The 19,862-nt window shown below is 38.9% G+C and overlaps 1 protein-coding gene across 9 annotated transcripts in view; it reads left to right on the top strand.

The window, feature by feature from the left end:
- The window catches only part of rims1a (regulating synaptic membrane exocytosis 1a), a 124,709-nt gene that overhangs the window by 73,237 nt on the left and 31,610 nt on the right, over positions 1 to 19,862 (top strand). For 5 of the 9 annotated variants that reach the window (XM_086165134.1, XM_086165075.1, XM_086165099.1 and 2 more), the window contains exons 7-12: positions 9,396 to 9,436; positions 10,399 to 10,512; positions 10,612 to 10,711; positions 12,342 to 12,465; positions 13,933 to 13,950; positions 15,482 to 15,528. In XM_086165134.1, coding sequence (XP_086021260.1) covers positions 9,396 to 9,436; positions 10,399 to 10,512; positions 10,612 to 10,711; positions 12,342 to 12,465; positions 13,933 to 13,950; positions 15,482 to 15,528 — 444 coding nt within the window. The remainder of the gene's footprint in view (positions 1 to 9,395; positions 9,437 to 10,398; positions 10,513 to 10,611; positions 10,712 to 12,341; positions 12,466 to 13,932; positions 13,951 to 15,481; positions 15,529 to 19,862) is intronic. The other 4 variants (XM_086165142.1, XM_086165091.1, XM_086165118.1 and 1 more) reach the window with 1 other exon arrangement.

The raw sequence follows: 19,862 nt of genomic DNA on the forward strand, positions 1-19,862 counted from the left end.
TGCCTGAGCAGTTTGGACCATGTTTCCCCATAGACCAATGAGAAAGAGACAGCTGCAATAAAAAGAAAAAGAAAAAGAAAGTAGAAACAATGGGTCACAACCTGCAAAGTGACCTGTTCAGCTGTCATATGTATTGAATACTTTCATGTTACTAAGGGCTAAAATGGATATGTTGGTGGCGAAAATCTAGTGTTCTCGTTCTGTGGAATTACCTGTATCACTGAACCAGTGTTTTTTTCATGTATTGTGACACTGAACAGCTTTTCATAGGAATGGGTGAAGGCCCTGTCTTCTCTGCTGCTTCTCAGTTCTGAAAATGTTTTGACATTTTTTTAATACCCTTATTTCTTCGTTAGATTTCACTCATGGAGATTCCAAAAGCACCAAATTCATATATTTGATACACCACCATCACATGACACATCCATTCTGCTTGACTAATACATCATATTCTAAGGTGGGGGCATTAAAAACGTTATTAATTTAGTAATCGAAATCAATCGCTTTCCATTTTTGACATGAGAAAATAGAAATCAAGTTCACTTAATGAATGAATCAAAAAATATTAGCTTAAACTACAAAATCTTGTTTATTTTCCCCATCATTCTGTGTTACAGTCCAATAGATGAGCACAGAAAACACATTTGTTTCTCAACAACATGTTCTGTTGTACTTCCCTTCCATCGGCATCCAGCTGTAGGATTTGTTGTGACATTGTCTTCCTGGACGTTAGTCACGAGCTGAAGCAATCTGCAGAAGGCCCTGGCACACAACGACGAGGGGAGTAGCCCAGTCGGGGATGGGCAACTAGGAGGAAGGCTTTGATTCACATCGACAACTGAAGAATAACAGGCGGGAGCCAGGCGGAAGGTGCTTGCGTACACTGACGAGGCGGCTAGGTGGAAGGCATTAACATACACCAACGAGGAAGGAGTCCGGTCGGGGACAGGCGGCTACGGAGAAGTCACTGGCATTCACTGATGGTAGAGGGAATCCTCAGGGATTGGCGGTTAGGTGGCAGGCAAGAAGAGGAGTGTAGGGAGAGCCACTAGGTGCAACAGTTCAGAAAACACAGTCTTTTTCAATGAGGATGACTGTGCGATGTGTGATATGCAACCAGGGACGACTGGGGATGGAGACAGGAGACCAGGGGGGGCCTGGTGGGAGGCTTTGTTTTGGGCACAGACTGGAGATGAACTCCCGGATGTCCACTGCCATTGTTAGCCACCAGAAGTGTCGGCGAAGCTACACCACTTAAGCACCTGGGTCCATACTGCATAGGTAACATAGAGCTGGTTGTGGGGTCGAGTTTCAGGGTCTGACTGGGTATCCTTTGCCCTCCTGACCGCCTCATCGAGATTCATGTTGACCTCTCCAATTGCCAGAGAAGCGGGAAGAATGGTTTTGGGGTGGATGGGTCCCTCCCATCTGCGTGGACCTAAGACAGGACTTTATGAGCCTGGCGGGTACGTTAGAGTAAAATTGAATCAACCAACGAACAAGGCCCTGACGGTAGTTCAACTGCCTGGCCTATATGATGTAAGTGAGGATTTTGTGATCTGACCAGACGGTTGTAGGATATCTGGCCCCTTCCAGCCTTCCACTCCTGGAAGGCCTTCACAACAGCCAGCAGCTCTCTGTTCCCAGTTTCATACTTCTTGTCTGGGGTGAAACTACATTAGAAGAACATTCAGGGGTGCAGCTTGTCGTCAGCGGTTGACTGCTGTGACTGTACCACTTTAGACCAATCTCAGAGGCACATACCATCACAAAAGCCCTGGAAGGGTTAGGGGGGCACAGAATGGGGCTGGAAGTGAAGCACCTCTTTAGGTCCTTAATAACTGATCCAAACAAACAGGCATAGGGACGATGTAAGAGTGGTGAGGGGTGTCACCACACGGCTATAATTCCTGATAAAGAACTAGTAGAAATTGGAAAAATCCAGGAAACTGTGCTTCCACTTAGTGGGCCTTGGCGAGTTGATGACTGCCTGGATCATCTGGTCTTTACTGAAAGCCTCCCTCAGGTCATGGCAGGCAGCAAGGACTATGTATAGGTGAGGGGGATTCGGTCTGTGTGGTGAAGGAATGGGAGCGGCTATGGGCAGTGCAGAAGCATCGGGCATTGCATGCTCGAATAATCCACTTGGGGGACATGTAGCATCAGCCAGGGCCAGCATAAAATAAGATGGGTAGACACCAAAGAGTGTAACTTTTCCATGTGGTTTCCTGCACCTGAATCAATGAAAAGTGTTGACTGTCAGCATTTCTTCTTGCCACAACAGGCAGACTTGCAAACAACCTCCCTGCTTGATGGCAAGGCCGGAATGTGTGCCTCGTATGAGGAGATGTGCCTGCGTCAATGGTAACAGTTTCTGGCACTTTAGTTATGTTATTTGAATTTATAATATTGGTGGAACCTCCATAATTATTAAAATTATGGTTAGATTTTTGCCTTGGTATAGTTTGTCGTATGTATTAAAAACTAACTTGATAGATACTGTGCTGGCAAGACTTTGGTTTTAATTGATTTCCATTAATCGTTAAACCTTTTTTCCCTTAAAATAATCTTTTACATGGTACTGACCAACATAGAAAAGAGACTTAAGCAGTTTTCTCTTTTAATTGCCTGCGTCTCTCATTCACATGCCTGAATAATTCAGGGTCACCAATGAACCTACTACATGTATCTGGACCGTAGGAGGAAACTGGAGAATCTGGAGGAAACCTATGCAACCCCTGTCAGTATCAAACCAGGGATGGAAACGCTAACCCTGTTGCCATTGGGCCCCTATTAATAAATGTGTTAATTAATTTGTTTGATCATCAATTTATGTAATAATGTACAACAGGTCCGGGTGATTAAGGATAGAGAGGGAAATGTCTTGACAGATGCTAGAAGAGTGATGGGGAGATGGAAAGAGTACTTTGAAGAGCTGATGAGTGTGAAAAATGAAAGAGAGGCAAGGGTAGAAGAGGTGACTTGTGAACCCCAAGGTAGCAGAGATTAGTAAAAGTGAAGTGAGGAAGGCATTGAAGAGGATGACGAGTGGAAAGGCAGTTGGTCCTGGTGATATACCTGTGGAGGTGTGGAAATGTCTAGGAGAGGCAGCGGTAGATTTTCTGACTAGATTATTCAACAGGATCTTAGAGTGAGAAGATGCCTGAAGAATGGAGACGAAGTGTGATAGTGCCCATTTTTTAGAATAAAGAGGATGTGTAGAATTACGTCACCTATAGAGGGATAAAGTTGATGAGCCATACAATGAAGTTATGGGAAAGAGTAGTGGAAACTAGACTGAGAGTAGAAGTCAGCATTTGTGAACAGCAGTATGGCTTCATGCCTAGAAAGAGTACTACAGATGCGGTATTTGCTTTGAGAATGCTAATAGAGAAGTACAGAGAAGCCCAGAGGGAGCTGCATTGTGTTTTTGTAGACCTAGAAAAAGCATATGACAGGGTGCCAAGAGAGGAGCTCTGGTATTGTATGAGGAAATCTATAATGGCCGGGAAGTATGTTAGACTGGTGCAGGACATGTATGCTAGCTGTGAGGGAGTGGTGCGCTGTGCTTTAGGGGCAACAGAGAAGTTCAATGTGGAGGTGGGACTCCATCAGGGATCAGCTCTGAGCCCATTCTTGTTTGCAGTGGTGACAGACAGGCTGACAGATGAGGTTAGACAGGAATCTCCATGGACCATGACGTTCGCAGATGATATTGTGATCTGTAGTGAGAGCAGAGAACAAGTAGAGGAAAATCTAGAGAGGCGGAGGTATGTGCTGGAAAGGAGAGGGATGAAGGTTAGTTGCAGCAAGAGAGAGTGAATGTGTGTCAATGAGAGGAACCCGTATGGAACGGTGGGGCTACAGGGAATGGAGATAAAGGAGTTGGAGGATTTCAGGTAGTTGTGGTCAACAGTCATGAGCAGCGGAGAGCATGGAAAAGAGGTGAAAAGAAGGGTTTAAGCAGGTTGGAATGGGTGGAGAAAAGTGTCAGGGGTACTATATGATAGAAGACTATACGATAAGCCAGAATGAAAGGAAAGGTATACCGACAGTGGTGAGACCAGCAATGCCATATGGCCTAGAAACAATTCCAATGAGAAAATGACAGGAGGCAGAGCTAGAGGTCGCAGAGATGAAAATGCTAAGGTTCTCTTTGGGAGTGACCAGTATGGATAGGCTCAGGAATGAGTCTATCAGCGGAACAGCACATGTTAGATGTTTTGGAGAGAAGGCCAGAGAAGCGAGACTGAGATGGTTCGGTCATATACAGAGGAAGGATAGTGAATATATTGGTGGATGGATGCTGGAATTGGAGCAACCAGGCAGGAAGAAGACCAAAGAGAGGATTTATGGATGTAGTGAGAGGATATGAAGGTAGTCGTTGGCATGAGAGAGGAGTATACTTAAGTGAACTTAAGTAAACTGGTAACTGCATGCCACACAAACCAGAGCACTTGATAACATTGTCATATTGACAGATGATCTGGACTCGCATTTAGCAGTAATACTTTTCAGCTACATGATTAGCGTCTCCGGTTAATTTTAAAAATCTAAAATACATTCTAACTTCATACTCAGGCCTTTGTGAGGTGGAAAGAATGTAGTGTGATTTTTTCCCAACAAGTCCCGATTAATGATAATGTCAATACTATCTGCATGGAATTTTTATTTCCTGCACCTTCGTTGTACCTTCGTTGTTCAAACTGGCACACTAGAGTCAACAGGAATAAAGAAAGTAAGGAAACAAGGTCACACAAAGTAATTGAAAAGTAACCAACCAAATGACTAACATAAATAGCTACAGTAAAGTGTTTCTAATTGATGGCGTCAAAGGCTGTCCTTGTGTGTGTGTGCGTGTGTGTGGGTGTGTGTGTATGTGTGTGTGTGCATGTGAATGTGAATGTGAGCTAAGACACTCCCATCTGAATACAGTATCATGGGATGTGAATGTAAGAAGTGGAAGGAGCTCCTCAGTCTCATTCAGCCATCTGAATTCAGACTGGAGACAGAGGTAAGGCTGCACTGGATCCATTGCAAAAGGCAGGATGAATACACTTTAGTGACTAAACGATTCTAAAACATAGATTTTAAAAATGTCGATTCAAACATTTGCAGTACTGAGCCTTCATTTGTTTTTAACTTGCATATGCGAAAGAAATGGCAGCTTCACCTTTGAGCAGCATGTATGTTAACAAGTGTGTGTGAGATCGTGTAGATGTCCGAGTGTTTTCTTCTGTGTCATATTATATTGTTTTCAGCTGGGCCCCTGGGGTAAGTGGGATGGGGGTATGTGTGTGAATGTGTGTGTGCGTGTGTGTGTGTGTGTGTGTGTGTGTGTCTGCAATGGGGCAGTTTGACCCCGTTTGATATCTGACCTTGTGTGGCTTCACACAGCTGACCATGTCCCCCAGCCCAGCAACACACGACTGTTTACACTCTAACCTTGTCACAACCAAGCTGCGTTATGTCATCTCACTACTTGCATTCATCTGTTGTGTAAATAAATAAAAGATTGTTAATTATAAAAGTTATTTCCACTTCAGCTTCAACATGGAAATATCTTGAAATATGTTTGGCATGTTGGAAGCTTCCTGATGGACATGGAATGTTTTATTTTACAACTACTATAGTCTATTTTGGTCTAAGATTATATTTTAATATATTTGAATATTTTGCTGTGAATTTTCAGCTAATCTATTTAGATCAAGTAATTTCCTCAATATTTTCAGTTTATTTCTGGAATATTTAAGGAAATGATTAGACGTTTAGGTGATTTTATGTTGTTTTTTTTTCAAGATTATTAAGATGAAATCTCAGTCTATCTTTTCAATAGTAATTATACAATTTTTTGGACGTTTCCTCCCTAAAATTCAGGTAGTGTATTTTTATGCTATTTGAAGTAATATTTGACAGCTTTAGTTAATATAAAGTTTTTGGATATTTTTTTTATGGTCCTGCCAATAGTAGTTGTAGTAGTATCCTGACAGCCGTAAAAGACAATTTAAACTTTTTGACATTTACAGCTTAACAGAAGAATACAAAACAAAATAAAATTGAGTAACTTCGAAAAGAGAAGCCATGGTTACATAATGGTAAGTAATTTAACGTTGGCTGGTCTTGGGAAAAAAAAATAGAATGGTCCTTTGACTACCAGCCATTGAAAGATTGCAGACCGACCCCTAGTCTAAGCATTTTGAATGACGCATTTTCATTTAGGAGCCTTCCCAAAAGTAGTCCAAAAAGTTAACTTATCACATTTAAACTGTCTCTACTTAATGATATGTGTTCTGAAATATTCAAATAATTGTAATGTTTTGATAATAACATCATGGCTAAATTATACTTGTACCAGATTAATAGATGAATATTCTTTTGCTGGATGATTCTGATTTTATGTAACTTCACATAAAACTTTTTCACATGATTTTGGTAGAAAATATCCAGTTAAAAGTGGATACCAAATCTGAATATAGAATCAAGCCCTGTTGTTAGACTTTATAATTAATAATAACAGTGGCAGAACTTAACAAGCCCTCTCTATTCTCAAGGACAGTGCTGAGATGAAGCGGAGGGTACACTCAGAGCCAGCTTGGACCTGCACCAGAAGCAGAGGCATTGATCAAGTAGAGGTTTAGGGTGACAGTGTTTTGTCAGGCCAGGTTTTAAACACTAGTATGGCTGCGAGACACTGCTTCCTTTTTTAGCTTGAGACTGAGACCAGGTCAGCAGAGAGATGTGGTTGCTGGCAGCCTACACACATCCAGGCATGTAAATCATCGGGAGATCGGTGCAGAAACATATGCACGTACACACACACACACAGACACACACACACACACACACACGCATGCTCAAATGTGCAGTCAAGCACATACAGTATTACTGTTATGCTCTGTAAAGGCTTACTTCTAAACAACCATTTCATCTTCTGGTGTAAAAGGAAACAAGGCCCAAAGTGGATACACATTAATGCTGAGATTTTTAGATACCAATGCTGTCTCCTAAAATAAACTGGGGGGTATGATGTACAATTCTAAAATTAAATATAGTTTAATATATATCGTTGAATATCGCTTTTTTTTCAGTATAACTTTTTTGTCACTCCACAAAGTATTTACACAAAGATTTATTATCTGACATTTATTGGTGTTGAACTCTAAACAGTTTAACACATCAAAACACCTAGATCACTTCATTGGACATGAATGATTTTCTTTGGCAGTAATTTTTTTAAACGGAGGCGTCACTATCCATTCTTTGATAAAGCGAGACTTTCTTGTATTTGAATATTTTCCTGTGTGTCATTATATTTGACATTTTTTAAAGTAATTTCCTCGATATTTTTTAGGTTATTTCTGGCATATTTAAAGACATGTTTGACTAAATTATAAGTGATTGTGTGCAGAAATTTTAAGGTAAGATCTGAAAGGTAATATCTCCAAATAAAAAGAAAATAATCATTAAAAATGTCCTGGATGTTTTCAAAATTCAGGTAATGTAGTTTAATAATTTGAAATAAATAAAATGACAACTTTAGTTGATATTACAACAATGTGTTTGGATGAGATTTATTTTAAGATGCTTCATACGATAACTTGAACTTTTTGACATAAAAAGCTAAATGGAACACTTTTTTTTTCATTTTATGACAATATTTGAAGGAATGTGCATGTTTCAGTGGAGACAGTGAGTTCTGTTTACTTATATGAACACTCAGGTTCAAAAAAATAAAAAAAGATAAAGAAGGACCTTTATCTTACAGGATCTTACAGAGTTTATCTTATAGGGTTTGATGACATGTCTTCAAAGAAATTTAAAATTCTGTTTCTTCCATTTGCTAATCCACAACTGAAGCTGTTTATGGAACCCTGCATCCCACTTCAAAAACCTCAGCATAAATGCATAATATACATTATAAGGTCACATATTATGTGACCTTATAGAGTGAAGGCCAAAGTGGGAAACCGGGCGTCAAAGGGTCTTTCAAGATACCACAGAAAAAAGAAGTCAAAATGTCCAAAAATCCAAAAAGATTGAGCTGACATGCTGAACCCCTTGATGATGAATTCACTTTGTATTTGGGAGAAGGTCTAAAAATATCCTCTGAATGATCCTACAGTTATAGCTTTTATCTTCGGCAGGCGTGATTACCATTTTGTATTTTGGGAAAGAGCATGCAGTGATTATAATAAATGTGGTAAAAATTCAATTTCGTCTCTGAATACCGATTCACTTTTTATTACAGAGATGGTTTTAGGTGTAAAACAAATTGATGCGTTCAACTAATCGTGATGCCAATGGAGTTGACTTTAAATAGCAAACATTCATTGCTAGTATTTTCTTGGCAACCTTGAATAAGTCATGCATAAATGTTACCACTTACAAATACATTTAATAATTAAACAATAGTAAAATAATAAAAAGGTTGATATAATGTCCTGTTGATAACGTTATTTTTTTTTTATTTGATTCAAGTGTATTATTTTTTATTTTTTAACCACTATGAGACTGAGGTAGAAAACAATGAAAACAGACATACAACGACATTCGGTTAGATAGAGGAGTCATGCATAGATATTTATTCTCATCTGTTTTTGAACACAAATGTATCTGAAAATGAAATATATCCATATTTTTTCTAATATTTTGTTCTTTTGACTTAACCTATCAAGTCGCCTGCATGGCCCACTCACTGCACAAACTCGAACTCATGCTGGAGTAGTGAAACTGAGAACTCGGTAGCCACCGTTGGAGGGGTTTGCTTTAAAATTACATAACGCCACTATCAGTTGTCACAATTCATTAACCTCATAGCCTCCTGGCTCTTAGGAGCGCCTGCCTGTATTTTACTCAATGTCATAACAGTATTGTACAGCAGCACAGACCCCGTCAAAAATGTGTATGGAGTAGACTGCACTTGGACAAAACAAAAAATTCAGATAAATGTAGGACAAAAGACTCAGATTTCTGTACACACCTGCACTTAACTGTACCAATGCAATATCTTGACTGATGCCCTCTATACATGCAAAGTTTGGGTGGATTTTGTGCAAAGTCTCTCAAATATCATGTTGGTTAGTAGAAAAAGGGAACCAGGTCACACTACTTGTAAAAGTAGTAGTTACTAGAAAAAATAGTTTACTTGTGGTAAATCTATTTCCAAATTGTTAATTATTCTTTGATGTACTGATGCATTTAAAATTGTTGCACACAATTAGAATAGGTATGGTATTGAAAGAGGCTTGTGACAGAATCTGGGAATACACTTGCAAGTTTAAACCCCCTTAATATTTTTACCGTTTTAAACTGAAATCAAATTGATTTCCTGCGCCTTACATTATCCAGAGATATGCAAATCTATATTTTTGCATTAATATTCATTTCTTTTTCAGGGGACTGGGAGTGTTACCCTCATGACCCCACTGTGTGGCATGTAAGTCTTCATAAATGTGTGTCTGCAAGTTCTCATATCGTGTGTTTTGCTAAAATAAGTAATTTGTGACCGGTGATCAAAGCGTTAAATGACAAATTGTATGCCTGTACATTTTTTTTGTTCTGTTATTTGATTAAAAGTAGTATTTAATCTTAATCTAGTTATAGCATCCGTTGACAGCTGTCAGCAGCTAGAACAATAAACTTGTAGCATCCATGCTTAATGCTCAACTGTTCACATAGTGGTACAATCAGATCCACATTGGAGGTATTTATTTATTTTTTTACATTTTTTTATTGTAAACCTGTTTTGAATGGTGCCCTTATCTTAATAAAGGCACATGTATTTGTGAGTACATTACAGGACATTTGTGATATTAAATATTTTGATCAATTTATTAATTCTTGTTACTTCTATAGAAATATTAATTGAAAAACTAGGAGTCAACAGCTGCCCTGTTAAATATCAACAATACATGATAACAATAATTTATTGTTATTATGTTATTATTTATGTATTATAATAATATGTATATTATATGCATGTATTATACTAATATATTATAACAATGAATAATGACAGTATATTAAAAATAGCATATTATTATTATTAGTTGTTGTTGTAGTAGTAGTATATTAAAGGACATTCTGTTTAGTTTATTTTTAAACTAAACTTCAGGAGTCAAGAAAGTTAAATCAAGTTAATGTTACTAAGATATTTGTCAATATTGACATGTCAGTACTTTTTTTGTATTAAAATACCCATGTTTACTGAATCAAACAACCACATGCAACCATAGCATGTGTTGGTTCAACACAAATAATGTTGACAGATTAGGTTTGCAGCACAAAGTGGAGACAAACTATTTTTAGACATGAATGCAAACGTTCTGCCTTTAATTTCGAAACAAAAAAAAAGATCACCTCTGCTGAGTGTCCATGATTGTGTCTCTTGCTGTGCAGCATCCTGTAACTTGGCAGCCGTCTAAGGAGGGCGACCATCTGATTGGACAAATCACCCTCAGCAAGAGGAGTGCCACAATGCCTAAAGAAGCCGGGGCTCTGCTGGGGTTAAAGGTCAAGCCTGGCTTGAAGAACAGATGTAACGCAAGACACCCGTGAAGAAAAATCTGTCCATATACAGTCTCATAGAGCTTGTTTGTGTCTTTTTTGCAGGTGGTGGGAGGCAGAGTTACAGAGTCAGGGAGATTAGGTGCTTTCATTACCAAAGTCAAGAAGGGCAGTCTGGCCGATGTGGTGGGACATCTGAGAGCAGGTTCATTCACGCTCACGTTATCGAGTCTTAAAACTGGGACAGTGATGATATGCCTCATGTTTGAAACCGAGTTTATTGGCACAGCATGTTTGGTCTTAGGCCCAGTTTACGAAAGGGTATTAAAATGCATCCTGAGTGATCTTATCTCAAGCGGAAAGCTTCACATGTCTTTATGCCCGATATTAAAAAAGATTCTCCACATGTGCCATCAGTGACTCGATGTCACTTCCCCGCCTTGTATGCAAATAAAACCTGCGTGACTTCCATTCAGCGCAACCGGATATGGTGATAGCAACATGTTTACAAGCCAAATTCACTTTTGGAAAAAAGAGAGGAGTGTGCATTTACTACACACACAGCACTGGAGAGATGTCCAGTGAGTCGTTCCCTCCTACTGAATTTAAACGAAGAGGGAGAAATAAGATGGACTGGCTCGACTCATTAATGTTTGTAATATTTCCGTGTGGGCTTTTCTCTGTGGTGTAAATAATAAAATACCAGAGATGCAGTCCAAGTGAGCGTGTATTTATGTCTAGAAAAAAAGATTATCCGGATATCCAGGGCTTGTTTGTACTTATACCTCTGAAAGAACGTGGACAGACCACTGTCAAAACGTGATCTGAAGAATGGATCTCAGTGGGATATCAAAGCATCATGATGGTCTTTATTATGGTTTACTTGTGATCAGATCTCTCAGGTTTTGAAGATGGCCGAAGATGAACCCGGCCAAATGTTACAATTACTTAGTATGTGTTCATTCTAACAACTTCCAAAGTAACCAGGCCCTGAACTGGTATTTTTGAGTGTTTCCTAATGGTTAGGATGAAGCATTACTTCGAGGGACTCGTGTCTTTATTATAAGCACAATAGAAAATGTGACGCGTGACTGTAAACAAATGTGTACTAGTTTCATCCCATTATTCTATTGTCAGCAAAGTAAAATTCCATGACACGTGTGGCTGTTTTAATCTAGATCACCTATTTCAAGCACAAATTTATCTACGTGAAAAAATGTTTTGCTGAGATTTACTGTTTCGTACAGAAAATATTTCTGTACGCTGTCTGAGAGTTTGGAGCCATAAAGAACCCTGTGCTTTATTATATATTAATAAGGTGAGTATCAGCTAAATCATTCACATAACAGCTCTCATTTCCAAAAGGGGATCTTTGTTAGGCTTTCATAATATGGTCATTTCCTATTTTGATGCATACATAAAATGTATGCGTTACATCTCGGCCATATTCACATCAAAAATAATAAAAAAATCTAAGGTACTTTGTCCTCAACCTGCAACAGTTGAACAGTAACGATAACAACAAACAATAATAGGGAATAAAGTGCACCATCAACAATAAAGAGTACCATCAGACTTCACAAAGTGCATCAATAAACTGCATCATCGGTTCACTAAAATCTATATCATCATAGTAAAATCCATCAATGCCGCACTGTAAAAAGCAATGAAAATAAAGTAAGACCAACAGTATCAATAGAGGAAGTTCTTTATTGGTTTCAAAGTTGCTTGGACTTTGATATGCTAACCGGTAAAGAGTGTCCAATGCTTCTCTGGGACCCGAACAAATGTTGGAACCCAAATCGTTTTACACCCCCGTGTGTTTCTGATTTTAGGAGATGAGGTGTTGCAGTGGAACGGGAAGCTGTTGCCAGGAGCGACCATGAAGGAAGTCTACAACATCATCCTGGAGTCGCAATCGGAGCCTCAAGTGGAGCTGGTGGTATCCAGACCTATTGGGTAAGTCAGGAATGAAACACTCCAATACACCAGCAGCCATGTTTGACCAGTCCAGTTCAAAATATTATGTGAGCGAGACAACCCTCAGGGCCAGAGAGAGTTAACATGGAATTGACGGAGGCTCTTACTCATAGTTGCTGACCTCAAACGGGAGAAGAGAAAAAAGACGCCTATTTGTATTCTGTCTGCACCGGCTGCCGAATTCCCAATATTAAAAACAGTCAGCCATTGCCTGCTGACTAACGTTGCCAAGTTTTGCAACAGGGGATTTGCATTCTGTTGTATACGTCTGATATAAACAAATCACCAAATCACTTGTCTTTTTTTTTTTTTTTTTTCAAATGACGGTAGGGTATTAAGCCTACAGAATCAGACAAAGTCTCCGTAAAAGACAAGAGCAAATCCCATTAAATATTTTTGGGGAGTACCTTTTAAAACCAATCAATTAATGAAACAGGTCAGTGCTTCATATGGACACCCCTCCGTGTGATTATTTTATTGCCTTTATATTTCCCCCCTATTTGATACAGAAAAAAAATAAAACATCACTTAAAAGTCAGCTTCTGTTCTATCCATAGGATAATACAGAAATGCACTTAAAATTAAGTTTGTACTCCCACTATATTAAATTGAATTTGTGTTGTATTGCAGCTCATCAGCTGTGCAGATTGTTCACCAGTATTTTCTTTGATTTGGCACCTAGATAGTCACAGTTAGTATATAAGGTGATTTAAAAAAAATAGATAGAATAGAAGTGAACAAATAAATACGAGATTTTGCACTGGAAGGAAACAGGAGCACAAAAGCCAGATTCACTTTCTTTCATAATCATCTATAGAGCCTTGTCCTCTATTTCCGTATTTCTTTCTACAGCTCTGTGAGTCAGTGAAGGTTGCGCCATTAAAATAGTCCTTTTCAGTAACGTCTGCTCTGATGGACTTTATCAGAGCTGCTTCAATGAGAGACACATTGTCGGATTAATTTTGGATTTACTCCCAGATACGAAGGAAACATGAGATGGACCCAAGAATATACCTCTTCTTTCCTGCTACTTTTCCTGTGCTGCACTGCATTGAAGAGAAATTAGAATTGTTGCATTTGAACTGTGTTGTGTAAATGTGGCTCAGCAAATTAGTTAACTGGAATTTCGGCAACTAAGTCAGTGCTATTCTCTTAATTCAGGTTTAGATTTAACCACAGAAACCCAAGCATTTTGTTGTCAGTTTCAACATCTGATTGCCACGTGATTTTAAACCCAGAATATGATGCCCTGTAGAAATCTGTGCAGAATCATATCAGAATTATTGGTGATTGTGCCTCTGTATAATCATTTAACTTATGAATGACTTCAATATTAGGCATTCACTGTATCTGGACTTTTTTTTACAGTTTAAGCTTGAATATCTTTTTTTATGAAATGGGAAAAAAAAGTTGATTGTATTAATTTCTCTCCAAACACTCACGAAGGGTGTATAGAAAATATCAGTAAGTAATCTGCCCATTTTATCAGGATCTTTTTTCAATCTTTTCATGCTTTTGGATTCTATTTTCATTTCGCTGGTGCCATTTTGCATCCCTAAATTAAATGGATTAAATTTTACTGATCAGAGATGCCACTTGGGAGCGAAAATTTCGACTTAGGTTGAAAACCACCGGAACTCATCATCCCCAAAATGGCAAAGTAACGTTAAGGGATGCAAAATAGGAAATGTTCATCGATGTAGCTTTGCTTTTGCAACCTTTTTTAAACCGTTTGTGAAGCCGATGGGATTCTTTCATCGCTGTTTATTTCGGCTGAGGATGGAGTGGACCAAATCTGGCACTTTCAAATGAGAAGATCTTTATAACGCTTCCTGCACTTCTTATTCCTCAATTATTAACCTCTTGGATGCACTTTTATTTATTTTCTCGTTTTATATTACTTTTCTTCATTTTGGATTGGGCTCCAAGGCAACCGAGGGTCCATGAAACAACTGCACATTTAATATTTGATTTGAAGATAAAAACAAGCAACTAAAAAAACAAAATTAAATATAAAAAAAGTTCTTCAACACAATTGCATTGTATTGACGGGTTTGTGTGATCATAGAATACTATCGTGGGTGTTGCTATTATTGCAGTCAAACCTCGGAAATCCACCTTTTTCAATAAAAATATAGATTGAATATATTAACGTGATAAAGTGCAATAGATCAATTCATGAATAATCTGCTTGAACACTTAATAAGAAGCTTGATTGTGAGCTGTTATCAATTCTTGTTACTGCCATATACAATACAAATTGAAAAAGCAATAATATAATTTAAATTTAAATAAATTTAAAACATGGCACCCTAATAATAGTATATTTTATGATATATGGTGGTAACTAAATACCAAGCGGCTCTGACCAGTATTAATAGTGAAATCTTTAAAAACATAGCTTTTTGTTTAGCTTGGTCTTTTACTATTCATGTCAGTATGATATTCACAAGCTACTTTTTTTTTTATAACCATGTTGTACTAGTTTTGCACAGATAATGAAATGTGTATTACAATAAATAGTATTGTTCAATTTTTGCAAATGATATACATTACTATTTTATGGACTGACTGCCTGGCCAAATGCATCTTATACATCTTATTCTCAAAATAAAGTTGCTCCCACCACACAGCCATGATTTGGTCCGTTACTTAAAATTGCTGAAACATATCCTGTTGTTTGCTATTTGAACATTTCCTATTTGAACATTTTTTTTTCTGTTCTGGATATTTGAATATTAACTGGACCCCTTTGGCGCTCCTTTCCAACAATGACTGAAAAGATCAAAAACATTTTGATAGCCGTCAACTAAACTAAATGATATTTTGCCTCAACTTATAAATGACTTGTAAAAATACTACTTTATTCATGAATGACAAATACTACATCAATATGCATGTATGGCTGTGCATCAATAATATTACTAATGTTTGTTGGGCTGTCAGACATCTGCATGAGTGGAACTGACTTGTGTCTTTACCTTTTCTTTTACAGTGACATCCCAAGAATCCCCGACACGTCCCACCCTCCTTTAGAATCTAGTAGGTGTCTCCTGTTTCCTGTAATGTCTTTATATTTTATAATTTTTTCTTTAACTTTCCAGCGTGGGTGCATGTAGATACACAATCTGACCTTATATGTAAATTATTGTACGATAGGGAGCTTTGATTCAATATCTGTGATATAATGTAATATTGAGGCAGCTTGTTTGAGAGTAGAAATCAGAATCACTTTATTTGTTCCGGAAAAGCAATGGGGAAGCATTAGCATTAGGATCCAGCATTTATAAATAAAACTGGACAACTGTATAGTAGACTGTACATATTTGTACATCTGTAGAATGAGAAAAAACTTTATGTCTTTGCGATGCGCTAAACATCTATACAAATAAATGATAACATTCCCAGTGTTACACTTAGAGGGGAAGTAGGGATAGTGAGGGGGTTTTCCGGAGCTGTGGAGCTTTGGGAATGAAGGTTCCCTTCCTCCTCTGGGTTTTGCCGCCATGGCAGCTGAGTTTTCGTCCTGAGGGGAGCCATTCAAATACCGAGAATAGGATGTGGGATGGATCCTGAAGGATCCTGTTTGCTGTTTGCCCTACAGTTTTCTTGTAATGAAGGAGGGAAAGAGATGTGACCAATGATTTTGGCGCAGATCTTGGCGGTGCTCGCAAGGTGGTTCCTGTCTTGTAGGGTGATCTAGTAGAACCATCAAGTGAAGGAGACGGTCATTATACTCTCAACAAAGGAGTAGTTGATGTGATCAGGATGGAATTGTTCACATCAAATGCCTCTGGTGACATTTTCTGAGGATCTCCTCTGTGTCTGAGGAAAATCTCAGGAGGTTGTCAAAGACAGCGCTCAGGTATCTGTACTCCTTCACTGTTTCTACTGGTTCACCCAGAATGGAGACGGAGAAGGTCACTACCATGTCCTTGGTCTTACTCACAGCTCAAGCAGGAGTTTTGCACTGATCATCCAATATTACTTGATGTGAATGAATACTTAACTCACAGAGGTCACTTCTGATCATGACATGATAGAGAAAACTGGGATGTTTTGTTGATGCAAGGTATGAGGCCACCCCCCCCCTACATTCAGAGGCTTGATGGCTGTGCCAGTAAATCATTAGAAACCCTTCTGGTTGCACCTGATTGGAACGCTTTGTGGTCTGTATATCCGCTTTTATGAAATATCCTATTTTACCACATCTCAGAGGATGCTCAATTCAATTGGAGCCAATGATACTATGGTGTCCCAATGCACCCAATGATACTATGGTACTTCGGCACCCAATGATATTATGGTGCCGTCAAGACAGCGGTTGGAAGTGATGAGAGGTTTGTGACACAGAGCGTCATCCTGCTGGAGGTTCCCATCAGAGGATGATTCATAGGTCCTGTTTTATGGACATTGTCAGGAAATATACTCAATATAAAGCAGATTTGAAACTCCAGTGGCCTACCTAAGTGGCCAAGACTCTCTTCCAACCACAATGCACCATCACCACCAATTATGAATACAAAGAAGGTTGAAGATAACTTTTGAGTGTATCATTGGAATGCAAACTTCGGCCATAAAGAGTGGTTATTTGAGTTACGGTTACCTTGTGATCATCTGGACATTCTCTTCTGAGTATTGGCATCAGCAAGGCATTTTGCCCAGAGAACCACTGGTTTTTAATATGCTTTTTTTTTTTTGTTTTTCTGACTTAATGTTGTTTTTCCTGACTATTTTCACTAAACACTAGAGATGGTTTTCAAATAAAAATCCCAGCTGAATGGCAGTTTTTGAAATACTTAAACCAGCCCTGTTGGATCCTGTCCCATTCTGCCTCACCACTACGTGTGGGTGGATCATGCGTGTTCGTTGATGAAGCAATAGGAGAAGATATTTAGGCTTAAATCAGCATTTAATTCAGCAGTTAAAATAAAGTATACAAAGATCTGGGTATGATCCTCTATTCCCTGACAAGCAACAAAGTGTGTCAGTTCACAAAGTCTTACTAGCTATGTTTCCGTGACCCAGTGTTCTTATAATAAAAAGAATGAAATGTGCAGTTGTAGGTGTCTTCTTCACAGTTGTTATGGTCCTCTCCTAGGATGTAGTTCCGCCGATTGGCCCATCGTTATCTGACTCATTACGCCTTTGGGGTTCCTCAGAGCAGGGGCTGCAACTTTAAGTTTGTTATGTTCACCTCACTCATCTCCGCTATCTAATGAGCCCTCAGTACCTACTTCTTTGTCTTTGTTCATCCATTGTCATCCATTTCTCTACAATCATGTTGATTGGTCTTTTACCACTCAAGTTAATGCTACTAATATAATCGTCTATATTTATATATCAGTGTGATATTCACATGCTGCTTTTTTGTATCACGATGTTGTACTAGTATTGTTCATGAAACGTGTGTGTTAAAATAAATAATACAGTTCAATTTTAAAAATTATTTGCTTTGATTTATATTTCAGATCAAATGAAATATAGAAGAGATAATATATAAATATTATCTTTTTTATATATTGTATATATATATATATTGTATATATATTGTATATATATTTCAAAGGAGAGGTCAAAGAAGAAGAGGAGGAAGGTGTGTTCAGAAGCAGAGAGAAGAGGAAAGGCAAGAGTCTAGGACTGAGAGTAGGGACTTTGAATATCGGGACTATGACAGGAGAAGGTAGAGTGTTGGTCGACATGATGTAGAGAAGGAAAGTGGATATACTCTGTGTCCAGTAGACCAGGTGGAAAGGTGGTAAGGCTTCAAAACTTAGGAGCAGGCTTAAGTTGTACTATCATGGTATTGACGAGAAGAGAAATGGAGGAGGATTTAATTTGAAGGAGGAGTTTGTTAGGAACGATCTGGAGGTGAAAGGAATGTCAGATACACTCGTGAGTCTGAAACTGGAAATTGAAGGTGTGATGCTCACTGTTATTAGTGGCTATGCCCCGCAGGTGGGATGTGAGTTTTAGGAGAAGGAGAAGTTCTGGAATGAGTTAGATGAAGTGATGCAGAATATCTCCAGAGATGAGAGAGTGGTAATTGGTGCAGACTTCAATGGGCTAGTTGGTGGAGGCAATAGAGGGGATTTGGTATACAGGATAGGAACGCAGAGGGACAGATGGTGGTAGATTTTGCAAACAGGATGGAAATGGCTGTGGTGAACACTTTTTTCCATAAAAGACAGGAACATAGGGTAACTTATAAGAGCGGAGGTACCTTGTATAGACGAGGTAACCTGAAAGAGGTCAGTGATTGCAAAGTAGTCGTAAGTTAGAGTGTAGCCAGCATCCTATGCTGTAGACAGCATAGGATGGTGGTTTGAAGGATGACTCTGGTGACAAGGAAGATCAAGAGAACAAAGGCGGAGCAGAGGACAAAGTGGTGGAAGCTGAAATGGGAGGGATGTTGTATGGTTTTCAGGGCGGAGTTGAGAAAGGCTCTGGGTGGTCAGAGAGAGCTTCTAGATGACTGGATAACTACAGCTAATGGGATCAGGGAGACAGGTAGGAGAGTACTCGGTGTGTCATCTGGAAGGGCAGTAGATAAAGAGACTTTGTGGTGGAATGAGAAAGTGCAGAAGTATGTACAGAGAAAGCGGTTAGCAAAGAAGTGGGATGCTGACAGGACTTAAGAGAACAGACAGTACAGGGAGATACAACTTAAGGTAAAGATAGAGGTAGCAAAGGCAAAAAAAAGGGCGTACTATGACTTGTATGCACAGCTGGACAGTAAGGAGGGAGAGAAAGATCTGTACAGGTTGGCGAAACCGAGAGATAATGATAGAAAGGATGTCCAGGTGATTAAAGATAGAGAGGGAAATGTATTTATGTACATGTACATGTAAATGTACATGAAGAGATGATGAATGTGGAAAAAGAAAGAGAGGCAAGGGTAGAAGAGGTGATGATTTTGACCACAAAGTAGTAGAGATTCGTAAAAGTGAAGTGAGGAACGCATTGAAGAGGATGAAGAGTGGAAAGGCAATTGGTCCTGATGATATACCCGTGGAGGTGTGGAAGTGTCTCAGAGAGGCACCAGTAGAGTTTCTGACTCGATTATTCAACAGGATCTTAGAGATTTAGAAGATGCGTGAGGAATGTAGACGCAGTGTGATGGTGCCCATTGTTAAGAATAAGGGGGATGTGCAGAATTGGGACAACTTATAGAGGGATAAATTTGAATGTCATGCAATGAAGTTATGGGACAGAGTAGTGGAAACTTGACTGAGAGCCGAAGTCAGCATTTGTGAACAGCAGTGTGGCTTCATGCCTGGAAAGAGTACTACAGATACAGTATTTGCGTTGAGAATGCTAATAGAGAAGTACAGAGAAGGCCAGAGGGAGCTGCTTTGGGTTTTTGTAGACCTAGA

This window comes from Fistularia commersonii, chromosome 2 (genome assembly GCF_037954325.1).
Source record: "Fistularia commersonii isolate RoL2024-O1a breed Wild chromosome 2, RoL_Fcom_v1.0, whole genome shotgun sequence".
Classification (NCBI taxonomy): domain Eukaryota; kingdom Metazoa; phylum Chordata; class Actinopteri; order Syngnathiformes; family Fistulariidae; genus Fistularia; species Fistularia commersonii.